General features: G+C 41.2%; 1 protein-coding gene across 1 annotated transcript; it reads right to left on the reverse strand.

Moving 5' to 3' along the window:
• Positions 1-7,141: 7,141 nt before the first annotated feature.
• On the reverse strand, positions 7,142-10,749 carry LOC142376983 (WD repeat-containing protein on Y chromosome-like). The gene is made up of 3 exons (XM_075460687.1): positions 8,050-10,749; positions 7,742-7,797; positions 7,142-7,151 (listed from the first exon to the last, which is right to left on the reverse strand). The coding sequence occupies exons 1-3, from the start codon at positions 10,747-10,749 to the stop codon at positions 7,142-7,144; spliced, it is 2,766 nt and encodes a 921-aa protein (XP_075316802.1).
• Between the last annotated feature and the right edge of the window lie 2,468 nt (positions 10,750-13,217).

The raw sequence follows: 13,217 nt of genomic DNA on the forward strand, positions 1-13,217 counted from the left end.
ATCACCGGAGAGACCAGACAGCAGATGGCGAGCGTTGTTGGTGGAGGGCAAAGCCAGGTGGGCTTTCAGCCGGCATATTGCTCCACCTCTCTCTCTTTCCATCTCTTCTGCGACGGCTGTTGCGTTGCAACCGACCAGGTAGATGCCATAGGTAAGAGGGTACAGACGCCAAAACAGGTGGCGGTGAATTTGTCTGAGCGTTGACGTGATCGATATTATGTCCACAGAATCTCTGATTTTCAAGAGACTCAGGCGATCATGCATCAGTAGCGATGAAAACGATAAAAACATGACAAAACACAAAAAAGCTAGCAGAGGTAGACGGCCGGCCACTCACAACGTCGCCAAATTCTAGCTGGATATGTGTGCAGACCGAAGAGCAGAGCGAGCAGTCCCCTGCTTCCGAGCAGCAAACACCGCAACAGGTGCAGCTATCGGCAGGCGGCAGCAGGCAGTGATACGATCCACCGTGCTCTCGTGTTTGCCTTCTCCTTGTCAGCCTCAGTTCCAGTATTTTTTAGTTTGGGAAACGTGCAGAGAGATGCCTTCAGTGAAGCTGTTATTTTTGCAACTAACACCATTTGACCCTCCAGCAACACAATATTTTCCACCGTGCTTTGATGTCTTAGCCATAGACGCCGCCATTACAGTTAGACGACTAGAACTTCTGTGTCAACCCTATGACGTCACGCATAAAAAAATGAATTCGCACAAAAAGACAAAATGTGGCTCCTTTTGAGCCCGTTTTAACATGACTTCCCGGATAAATTATTATCCAGACAATATCTCATTTTAATCGCAAGGCTTGGAACCTTTAGAATCAGCAGCAAAAACTGTGAAATTCCAACAATTAAAATTCGTTTCATAAGTCCTTTAAATAGCAAAAGGATGGGAGGTTGTCTCGCGAGTATTCCGTGTAATGACGTCTACGCATATGATTGGTGGAGCTTAACGGCTCGCATAAGCTCTCGTTCAATCACGTATGAGAAATATTGTGTCGTGCAGTGTAAACAAAAAGTTTAAGGAGCAGATCTGGCGGCAGAAAGGCAGACAGAAATCGCTGAGGTCCCGTGCTGTGAAAACTGCCCTGGTTTGCGGAAGACGACTTGCTTTCAACTCCCCAGCAACTCTCTGCGGGTCTACAGGTTTGTGTGTTTTTTTCTACTTGCACATGACCATTTGATTGTTTAATTTTAGTCTTGTTGACACTGTACAGCACTTGGGACAGTTCTCGCTGATTTTAAATGTGCTGTATATTAAACTTACTTACTCACTTGCTTACAGGCAGATAAAATGAAAGTCCTGTTGAATGCTATGACCGGAATGTCTCGTATGGTGGCCAGCACTGTGGATACGGTCGTGGAGAGGGTTCTGGAGGGAATCGACCAGAGATTCGCTAGGTTGGAGGCAAGATGGCCGTCGAGAACGGACTGGAGTTAGATTCCAGAGAAGTTGAAGAGCGCACCCCCAAGAGAAGGCGGATACAGAATCCGAAAATCGCGGTAAGAGTAGGTTATTGACTGTGGCTTTAGGCTTAACTCAACTTAATTGTGTCCATCACGTGAAAACCAGTGTGAGTTGCTTTATTTAAAAAAATGTATTTCGTGTTTTCAATTTATAGGAAGCAGCTCGCCGCCTGCATAACTCACGGTGGCATTATAATCCAGGTCAAGGGTAAGAATAAGTGAATGTTCTCCCAATATCTAGTTGAGTTGGACCCAATGTTACGTTACGTCAATGCAGTTTTTTTTTTATTAACCATAGGCCTGTTGTTTTTACAGGCTACTGTCACCTCACAATATGGATGTAACGAGTCGCTTGAAGGAGGCGGTGCCAAACAGTCCGAACTTCAGAGAGGCAGACGGGGACACTATCCAGGGTGAGCGGCGCTGGCTTTTACCACGGCTAGCACTGATACTTTTAAGCACTGGTCATTTTATTCATTCCTCTTGTTTGTTTGTTTTTAGCTGCGTGACGGACCTGTGTGCTGTGCTAGAGGCGCGTCTTGAAGCCAACCCGAAATACTCACAGTCTCACCACAGAAGAGTGAAAGAGAGTAAGAACATATACGCTGTCAATATGACTTTCGTTACTTTATAGACAAGTTGTCAATATGCTGTGCATGGATAGACTATGTTTTGATTATTTATTGGTTATTCCAACAGCTCCCAGAAGCCAGCTTCTGATCCAGGATGAGGACGTCTGACAACTCCTGCAGACCCTGCAGGGACCGGAGTAATGCGAAGAATGCGGATTCCAAACGGCGGCGTTTAGGCTTATTGTGTATATTGTAGGCTACAGCAGTGTGTGTATATATAGTTTTCAATTCTTTATTATCAATATGGTTCTTATTACAATGTAAGCTATGTACATTGTGTGGTGTGGCAATAAAAGCGCTTTAAAAAAAAAAAAGTTTCCTTTTTCATTTCCTCAATAGATTCACATCATTCATGCTTGCATTAGCCTAGTCATAGTGCAGCTTATAAGAATGACGTGAATATATGAAGTAAACAAACATCCCAGGAATATTAGTAATAATCACAATTATTAATCATAATTGCTGAGTGATATGCCCATATAAAGTATGACTATATTAACCTTATTGGCCAATGGGCGGTCAGCTTTACAGGAGCTTTTTTTATGTAATCACGTGCCTTTTTCGTCCAATACCAGCGAGGCCAGTGAGAGGTTCAGGCGCTCTCACAGCGGGGTGCTAATCGCTGGGCCATTAGCACCCCGCTGTGTGAGCGAGTAGGGTTCGTTTCCGACGATTTTCTCGCTCAACAAACTTAAAGTTTGTCTGCCTGCAAGCGCCCAGGTGCGTCCGAAAATTAGGCAAAATCGCGGATGTTCACTGCCGTCCACAGTGACACAAATCCCTCTTTTCAGGCAGCGAGACTGTTTTTACATTCATAGAAAACCGCAATACTTGTGAGCGAGGAAGCACATGTGGAGAGCCTCAGTAATTTAAAAAAAAAATCTAATTTCTCTTTCTTCTCCTCTTGCATTGGGATGATTTAAATGTCTCATTTCAATAAGAAAAATCTCTTCCTCCCAATATAAACTGGTGCAACAAAGAAAAAGACAATCATGTTTTTGTACATTTGAAAGTGCAAGTGGACCATCTTACTCAACGCCTTGTGCCAGAAGAAAATACTTGAAACTAATGTCTATGTTTAGTTTGAACACAGAGATGAGGTTTGATTATGCCAAAAAAGATGAAGGAGAATCCATTTATTACGTTTTAGGTGGCATGCGCAGCCTTCTTATATTTTGACTTTCTCAAAGGGTGCAGCTTCTTCAGTTGTTACCTTGTACTGTTAACTATAGGACACAATTAACTCTTCCAGATTCAGATCTTGAAATTAGTTATGTATTTAGCAGGTTTGAGACCAAGTAATACGGATTTGTAAATCAGTGCATTTATGTTCATAGGATTTTATATGAAAATACATGCATGGTTTAATTGTGCTATCTATGGGCCGTATTACAATTGAAGAAAAAATTAAAAATAAGAAGCATGTTTTACTGACAAAAATGAATATATGCTTTAGTTTTAAATAATTCGTTCTTACTTTACATTACGGTCATTTTGCAGACGCTTTTATCCAAAGCGACTTACAATAAGTCTTTTGCCTAAGCGACTTTTGCCTACCGATGTGTGTTTAACATTGGTAGGCAAAAGAACTTCAGGTCACAAGAAATCATAAGTGCATTTCCTTCCAAAACCAAACAGCTAAGAGTATCACTAGTGCCAGAGTAAGTGCAATAAGTTAGGTGCCTAGACAAATGGGGAAAAAAGACCATTTAGAAAACAAATAAGTGCGTAGGAAGTTGGGATTCTTCTAAGTAAATTAAGTGCTTCAGATAATACCTAGTTGAATTAAGACAAAAACATGGAAAAACATTTAAAGTTAAACAAGCAATTTATTGAGTTCACAACTATGTGTGAATTGTCTTATGCAGAATGCAACACTTTTTCTAAAAATCGGCGCATAAATGTGTAAAACCTGCTTCACACGTACAAGTGAAAATCCAAAGATTTCCACGTTTATGTGTGTAAAAGCTTTACGTGTTTTTTGCACATATGACTTTAACATAAATAGAAAATACCTCACCCCTCCCAAGAATCAAGAAGCAAATGTTTTTCTTTCAGATCAAATATGAGCAAAAATGTATTGATTCTCTGAATCGTGAATACATATGATGGAATTTCTAAGTCATTTTCTTTTCCAAGAGAAATATTTTCACATGTCTGTACACAGTTGTACAAAAAGTACATCACAATTTATGTATTCTATGGATTTATTGAAGATTACAGTGTCAAATTTTCATTTCATTTGTTTGTTTTAGTTGTCGTTGTCATCGTTGTTGTTTGTTTGTTCGATGTTGTTTTATACTGTGTTTCTTTGTATATTTTGTTTTAGTTGTCGTCGTTTGTTTGTTCGATGTTGTTTTATATTGTGTTTCCAGGGCCGTTTCTAGCTTTGTGGGGGCCCTAGGCAAGATACAGTTTGGGGGCCCCTAGTTTGTCAAACTACAATGAAGAGATTCCTAACCCTTTAGATGGAACACTAAGATCAATTACACTTTATGAGCAAAACAGGCTAGAGTTTAAATTAAACATCTTAAGTTGAACCACTCAGGCAAGTGAAACTAATAAGAATATATAATATAAAGAAAACAATAAATAAAATATTTTGAGTTTTTTAAAATATTAAACTGTAATGTACAGCGTCCCTTTAAAGATTGTACCCAATTACAAAGTAGATAGTTACTTTATTGATCCCGAAGGAAATTCAAGCATCCGGTAGCAGACATAAAGCAAAAAAAATGTTTATACAATTAAACACTTTAAAAACAATCTAAGAATTTAAAAAACTAGTTTAAAAATCTTAAGTGACAGAGTGAATTAAGACCAAAATGAAATATAAAGTGACCAGTGAAATACAGAAGCGCCATCACTTAAAGCTGTTGTACATCCTGATGGCCAGAGGAACAAAAGAGCTTTTGAAGTTGTCACTTTTAAGAAGTTTCTGCATTTATCTACACATTGTACTAGTTAAAGTATTAAAACTAAGGAAAATGATTCACTGCCACAATATTCTAAAACAAACAGGATGCCTAATATTTGTATATCACTAAACTAACAGTAGAACACTTCTAGAGGCCTATGAATAACACACCAAACTTAGTAAATGAATCCTAAGTAATGCCAAAATCGTGTCAAATACCTGAGAGACGACTTCCACTGAACAATGACAGAGCAGGACAACAACCAGCCTCCCTCCCTGCTAGAATCTGAATAAACCAGAGTCAATCAGTCATTCCCGTGGCAGGACTGACTGTCATACTCATCTTAATATAAGCAAACTTTCATGAGGCAAACACTGAAGCCGAGTTTATAACGAAATTCCAGCCAGGTACACAACATTTATCCGAGACTAGCTAGCAGGACAAATAAACACAAAAAACGTCCCCCCTCCAGCTATCCAGCCCACATCACCCAACACATGCCTTACCTTTGTCCTCAGGCCGTTTTTCTTCCTCCATTTTTCCGCGACACTACTATAACTTCTTTTTTATGCCATTACGGCGTTTGTCTTGTTAACTTTTCTCGCTTTTTAGGGGAATGATGGGTAGATGTCAATCATTCCCGTCACACCTGTTGGCGGCCTGCTGCGCCACTCAGCGTGTGACAGTGCTGTACTTTACACAAACTCTACACACGGTCGCCAGCATTCGTAGATTTTGTTCGTAACTCCAAACTTTTCGTCAAATCCAATCGCTAACCAAGCCTAGGTTGCTGACGTTAGCTGGCAGCAATATCACTGAACGCTAGGTTAGCGAAACAATTACACCAAAAACACAAATTTACCAGCAAGGGATGCACGAGCGTCATCTCTCCCTTTTCTTTTCTTTCTTTTGTCAGCGCCAGAATCATGTGGCCTTTTACTTGACATTCTAAATCTTCTTCACTGTTAACGGGCATAACTCGGAAAACGTCAGGTAGGAGGATGCTCCACCACCTCCGATGCGGTAACTTTGAAGACTGTACCATTTCAGGAAGGGGGTGGGGGGTGGGGGGTTATAGATAAGGTAAACACATCTAATTTGCCCAAATGGAGTAATAGGGAACACAATTAAGAAAAACAACGTTGGGCCTGTTCATAACTATTTTTTATAATTTCTTTAATGTAATAATATAATAACTATCATGAAATTTTGTTTTAACAACCTTAATTTTGGGGGGCCCCGCCAGGTACTTGGGGCCCTACGCGCTCTGCGTACTCTGCGTATGCGGAGCGGTGTGCCTGTGTGTTTCTTTGTATGTTTTGTTTTTGTAGCAGTAAGTAAGGAAAGACTTGGTTGGGAGAAATAATGAAAATACATTGTCATGAGAAGACAGACCTGAACGAGCCTCTGTCTCCCATAACTGTATACTAATTACTCCCCCAACTGTTTGTCTCATTTCAGTGCACTCTTTACTGGCCGACTCGGACCTGAGAGACGCGGGTTCTTTGGTGGATTTGGTTTGAATTGGGTCTGGTTTTGCTGCAAATGATCGGCGATATTTGGCAAATGTATTTGCTTGGTTGTCTTCTCAGGCCCCTGTTTCATTGTGCTGTTCTTTTTGAGTGCATTTTTTATCAATCTATAGTGGTCTATGGGCTTCGGAGTCACAAATGTCACTGGTTTGATGTCGATCTGTTTTTGTTTCTGCACCCAGGCTGATATGGGTGGAAATTGTCTATCCTCAGTCGTCTTCCCAGGTTTTTGTTCCACAGGTTTACGGAGTCTGATCAAACGAGATGCAAATCTAGTCGAACCTGAGGGACAAGGAGTCAGAGGCGGACGTGGGCTAAACTGGGTTGGTGTTTGCTGCAAATCTTTGATGGGTGGTAAAAGTGCATGGCTGGTTATGTTCTCAGGCCTTTTTTGTACTGTTCTGTTCTGTCTCAGGGCACTTTTTATGGATCTAGTTGAGTCTGTGGGGTGTGGGGTCAGAGGTGGACGTGGTTTGAAGTGGATCTGTTTTTGCTGCACGCAGGCTGTGATGGGTGGTAATGGTCTATCCTCAGTTGTCATCCCAGGTTTTTGTTCCACAGCTTTACGGAGTCTGATCAAACGAGATGCAAATCTAGTCGAACCTGAGGGACAAGGAGTCAGAGGCGGACATGGGCTGAACTGGGTTGGTGTTTGCTGCAAATCTTTGATGGGTGGTAAAAGTGCATATCTGGGTATGTTCTCAGGCCTTTTTTGTACTGTTCTGTTCTGTCTCAGGGCAATTTTTATGGATCCACTTGAGTCTGTGGGGTGTGGAGTCGGAGGCGGACGTGGGCTGAACTGGGTTGGTGTTTGCTGCAAATCTTTGATGGGTGGTAAAAGTGCATGTCTGGTTATGTTCTCAGCCCTTTTTTGTACTGTTCTGTTCTGTCTCAGGGAAATTTTTATGGATCCAGTTGAGTCTGTGGGGTGTGGGGTCAGAGGTGGACGTGGTTTCTGTGTGATGGGCAACTGATCTCTGATGGGTGGTAAATGTATATCTTTTGTTTTCTCAGAACTCTGGTTGACTGGGTTTTTGTTTCTGAGCAAACCATTTGCAGGTCTTCCTGAGACTGGGGGATGCGGGATGGGTGGTAAACGTGCATGCTGGATTGTGTTTCTAGGCCTCTGTTCTACTGCGCTGTTATTTTTGAGTGGTGGCAACCGTATGTTTCCTGATGATTGCTTTGAATACCTGGTGGCAGGCAGAGGTTGTGATGGAGATACTTTATCGATGATCCCTGGTATGGTCTGTGACAAGGGTTGGGCCTTACTGATAAGGATCTGTTGGCACTCTTCTTTGTGCTTTAGTTGTCGAGTGCAATCTTGCCTTCCTGTAACCATCAGACTTTCTATGACTTCAACTTCTTCTATATATCTACTAATCTGGTGAGTAACTTTATTCTGGATCCTAAATCCAGGCACATGTTTATATAGAATGGGTCCCGGGAGTTCATATGGTATTATGTCTATCAAATGTCTAAAAAGGGGATCTCTTCCAACCAATTCTCGAATATCAGTATCACAATCAGGAGATGTTTTGGGAAAGGTTTCTTCCTTTGGGGCGTTGACTTGTTCTTCATGTTCCTTGTCAATGTTCTCCCTTATTTGACCTTGTGTAGTATTGGACCCCCATTGATCTTTCCCGAAAAGGCCAACAAACTGACCAGTATTTGTCCATTGCTTAATATTCTTCTGCCCTGTAGTGACTATGTTTGCACAAGCATTATCACAAGCAACACAGACCAGCTCAGAACGGCAAGCCTGCCAAGACGCCAACAGTGGAGGTGATTGCAGTGACACACGCCATGGCCCAGTATCTGCTTCTGTTTTGTATCCAAAGTTTTGAATATCCCACAAACAAATCCTTCCAGTGCTGTCACCAGTCACAAGTGTCTTCTCAGATTCATCAGTTATCATGTAGGTAATAACTGCATTGCTTACCACCGCCTTAAACTTTCCTATTTGTCCTCCTTTAGCCTTAACTGACCAGGCACCGATGTAACCACCTGCTGAGATTAGCAGTGTGGCTGTTCCAATATCAACCTCCCTTGTCTTCAAAGATACAACAAAGGGGCGTACATTCTCGTCATTCTCCTCCTCTGTAGGATTAGACTGATCCAGTCTTTTGACTTTCTTTTTAGTTGGTATCACACCTGAGTGACCTGTATCCCTAAATGTCAGGTGTGTTCGGAGGCTCTCTCTTGTTTTTATATAGTAAACAGCATCTAAAGACAATGTATCCCACATGACAACATTTCCCTCATTAGATGCAGTAATCAAAATTTCCTTGTGGAGTTCCATGGAGCAAATATCATTCAATAAGTGGTGCTCCAAAAATATGTTTTCTCCTCCTTCAATGTCCAGCCTAAAGATGGTCTTGCATTTCTTTGCTGAAACAAATATTTTGCTGTCTTTACAGATAATCTGGGTCACATCTTTTGGCATTTCAACGGGGAGGACTTTGAGCTCCTGCCCGTTACTGAAGTTCCATAGTTTCACTTTCCCATCGGGAGATATTGTGATGACTTGACGTTGGGCTTGATCGAAGGCAATAGCAGTGTGCCCAACAGACTTTTCTGGAGTGACTCTAAACTGCATTGCTGCCTTTCCTGTAAGAACATCCCACACAGTCACAATACCACTCATGCAAACAGAGACAATCTGCTTGTAAATGTTGTGGTATAGCACACTGCACACAGGCATGTTGTGGGACGTTAAAGAATTATGAAAATCATTTGTTCCTCTCCCTAGACATTTGGCTATATCCGAGTTAGCCAGGAACAACTCGTTGTTGTGTATGTTGTAATATACAGTGGAAATTGGGGCCTCTTTCATGCCCACAAGAAAAATCCTCTGCCGGCAGGTCCAGTCACCGTCGGACCATATACGTACATTTTTATCAGTAGATAAACTGACAAAGACATTCTCTGTTGGATTATAAACTATATTTGTGATGGCTGTTTTATGTCCTTTTAATATCTCTTCGCATGATGATGTTTTGTGGGGGAACCACACCCGCAGAAGGCCATCTTTGCCACCAGTCATTATAAAATGTGACCAAGGGGAATATTCAGCACAGGTAAAGAACTTGTCATGGCCCCTGCATTCAAAGACTTTTTTAGAGATTTTGGGTCTGACAGACTCAGGGCATGTGCTTAAAGTAACAACGGCCATGGATTTAGATGATTCACCACACATGATGAATGATTCCATACAAGGAAAGTATTGCAAATTTCTGAATGTTTCAGGAAAAATGGGAATCCTGAAAGAAACAAAATCTTTGGAAACAGTCTTTAGGAGGGATGAAGTGTATGCAACTGGATAGTGCCCCAGGGTTTTTTTCTCAAACATGTTTTTGCAAAAGAGCCCATTTTCACACACATCGTAGGAAATGAATACGGATAAAAATCCTTCTGAATCTCCAAAGGAAAACATACCTTTTTTCTCACTGTGGCTGTAGTTAATGGTTTGGATTCTTTTGTCTTCATCCACAATTAAGCAGAATGAAATTCTCAATAATTCTGGGATTTTGTTACATTCATAGAATAGCAGTTCTCTGTCAGATGTTGCGACAGCCAGCTTCTCGATTTCTTTGATGTACACTACATCATTGACGTGCATTTTCCTTTTGTGATGTAAAGGAGGAGTTTCTTTGTCTCTCTCGTACAAGGGAAACGTGCATGACATCTTAAAGTCATCAGGCCAGTACTTCAGCACACCATCTGTACTGATGGAGAGGTACAGACACTTTTGGTAAGGCCGGAGTTGTTGTGATGCATCCTCTGCTCCGTCTTTTGGATTGCTGATATGCTTAAAAGGGAGGCATATTATTTTGACTACTAATCTGTGGGTATCAAAGGTTATCAATTCAAAAGGTTTGGGGAAAAGTTGGTTCTTGTAATCCAGAGCCTCTGCATTACTTGTTTTATGCATAAGAAAATTTAACAGCTCCCCAATGTCCACAGTTTTATCGCAGTTTGTGTCGATCTTCATGTGTAGCACACGCAGCTCTTCTTCATCTACTTTACTGTAAAGCTCCTGCATTGCCATAGAAAATTCGTCGATGTCAAGGCCGCCGCTGCCGTCAGCGTCATATTTTCCGAATACCTCGAGGATTGCTGGAATATCGTCAGCAGTGAACATTTTTTCTGATTCTTCCAGTTCACTGCCGGCTTTACCACTAGGGTCATCATTCTTCATGTTAATGAGTTCGTCCAAGTCCAAGTCCAAGTCCAAATCCAAGTCCAAGTCCAAGTCCAAGTCCAAGTCCAAGTCCAAGTCCAAGTCCAGGTCTTCTTCTGAAGAGTTTTCTCCGGGATATGCCATGTTTCCAACTATTGTATGTTCAAGCACCGTAAGATTGTTAGAAATTAGTGCGAGTGATATAACTTTGTAATGCTGTATACAGAGAATCTTTAATTTCACTGGGTATATGTATTTTGGTGAAGTCATCAGACTCCTTTGTGACCTCATTATGACACGGGTGAAACATTAAAGGCTAATTATGACATCATCTCTGAGGTCACGGATGGAGTGCTCAGAAACTGTTGCCTAGCAACGGGATGGTTCTGGACTCTTGTAGAACCAACCCCACAGAACAGCAGAGAACTCCAAAAATCAAAATGTTCCAAAGACATATTATACATAGATGTATTGCCCACTCTGATTCGTTGATGCAAGATGCCAACATATCCTTCATTGTGGAATGGGCAAAACTGGTCTAGAAATAAATGTAAATTTATCTGGATATATGATTTTTTTATTTGGATTTTTTTTTTTGGGATTGCTATAAACTCAAAAGCCCTTTTCAGTCTGAGCAAGATAATATCCTATTACCTCAACTGCCACTATGAAGTCACCTTTGAAAGACTTCTATGATTTCTGCTCTTTTATTTTGTTCTATTTACACATTTAGATTAAGCTTTGACATTTAAGCAGTTTGCAAGAGTCCAGGATCGGGCAATTTTAGCAATCCCTTCGCCAAAATTAGTCTTAGGCTATGTACACACGTAGCCGGGTATTTTTAAAACCGAATATTTCCCCCCCTCCGTTTATAAAATAATTTGTATCCACATTACCTCGTTTTTGAAAAAAACACCTTCCACACATAAGCGAACATCTGCGTTTTCACCTGTCTTGACAACCCAAATGCATTTGCTGTTTTGCGCAATCTGCCCTCGTTAGCTAAATAATAAAGTGTGCACGCAACTTTTTTGAGCACACTGACAAGTGATCGCATGACAGTGGACTGCCCCTCGATATGAGGATGTAATAATTCCGACAGCGACAGGAGTGAGGACCGGGACATGCGGAAATTGTCATGCCATTCCTCTGGGAGTACGACTTGGGCGTGTAAAATCAAGGCAGTAAACAGCGCCTGCACAATAATAACCACCACAGTTCTCAAGGCATCCATGCTTTTTCAGTAAACAAAAGTCGCACGTTTGACATCAGAGCAGATTTGTTGTTGTTTTGGCGCATATTGTGACGTTTGAAAACGCAAAACTCTGGTTATCTCTGTCTACACGCAGCTGCATAAACGGAGTTTTCAAAAATCTTCACTTTGCCCGGAGTTTTTAAAAACATTCGTTTACGATGCGTTTTTATGCGTTTTCATGTGGATGACAGGTCCAAATGTAGAAAATTATATTTGTTTTATCAGATACCCGGCTACGTGTGGATGGGGCCTTAAAATTGAAAATAAAACACTGTCAGGAAACACTTAAATATGGTGGTCTTGGATTTTTAAAGTAATTAGCTAGGAATTACAAAATAATAAGTATCCATCCATTTTCTGCCCATTATCTGGGACAGGATTGAGCAAAGATCTGGGCAAAGATACTCAGATCATCCTCTTCCCAGCTACCTCGTGGTATTTTTGATCAAGGTGACAAACGATATCCGCCTGAACACAGACGCAGACAAAGTCTGTGGCTGTGTTCGAAACCGCAAACTGCATACTCATCGATCAGACAGTATGCAGAACATTTACCCACAATGCATTTCGCTCCTACCCGAGCCGAAATCAACCGGCCTGAAGCTGATTTCCCTTAAGCTCTAAACTCTGTAAACTTTAGAAACATTTGAAACATTTTCAGGCAAGAATGTAGTCGTTTAGATCCCCAACGTGTTGAAAATCTGACAAAATACCGGCTATTTACAATTTTGTTCCCACAAATTTGGCACTACTAAAGCTAGCCGCAGTGAGCAACGCACTTCCGGTTATTTTCACAAAATAAAATACCTTTGCCTTTTATCATAGGGAAAGCCATTACGATACAATTGGTGCTTTTGTTTTGAAAACAGGTAGTGAACGTACCCTCGTTGTAGCTAGCTTGAAACTGCCGTTTTGACAGGAAATGACAATCGGCGACGTCACGTTACATTGCATCTTGGGTAGTTTGAGTATGAGTAGTAACCTCATGATGAATACCCAACATTTCAGAGAATCTAGCATGCATTCGGGAAAAAAGTCAGTATGAGTAGTATGAGTAGTAGGAGAAGTATGCGGTTTCGAACGCAGCCTCAGTCTTAGTTCTGCTGGACCGGAGTGCTGCCTTTGACACAGTTGACCATGCAATCTTATTACAAAGGTTAGAAGACTGGGTGGGAATCTCTGGTAGTGCTTTAAACTCCTATCTTGAGGACAGGAAATATTTTGTTGAAAT

This window comes from Odontesthes bonariensis, chromosome 3 (genome assembly GCF_027942865.1).
Source record: "Odontesthes bonariensis isolate fOdoBon6 chromosome 3, fOdoBon6.hap1, whole genome shotgun sequence".
NCBI lineage: Eukaryota > Metazoa > Chordata > Actinopteri > Atheriniformes > Atherinopsidae > Odontesthes > Odontesthes bonariensis.

Bases quoted from the DNA above. Each gene is read 5' to 3' on its own strand.
- LOC142376983 (XM_075460687.1), bottom strand. From the start codon at position 10,749: ATGAAGAATGATGACCCTAGTGGTAAAGCCGGCAGTGAACTGGAAGAA. The intron at 7,798-8,049 runs GTTGGAAGAGAT...CCCTTGTCACAG, and splicing joins ATACTGATATTCGAGAATTG to ACCATACCAGGGATCATCGA.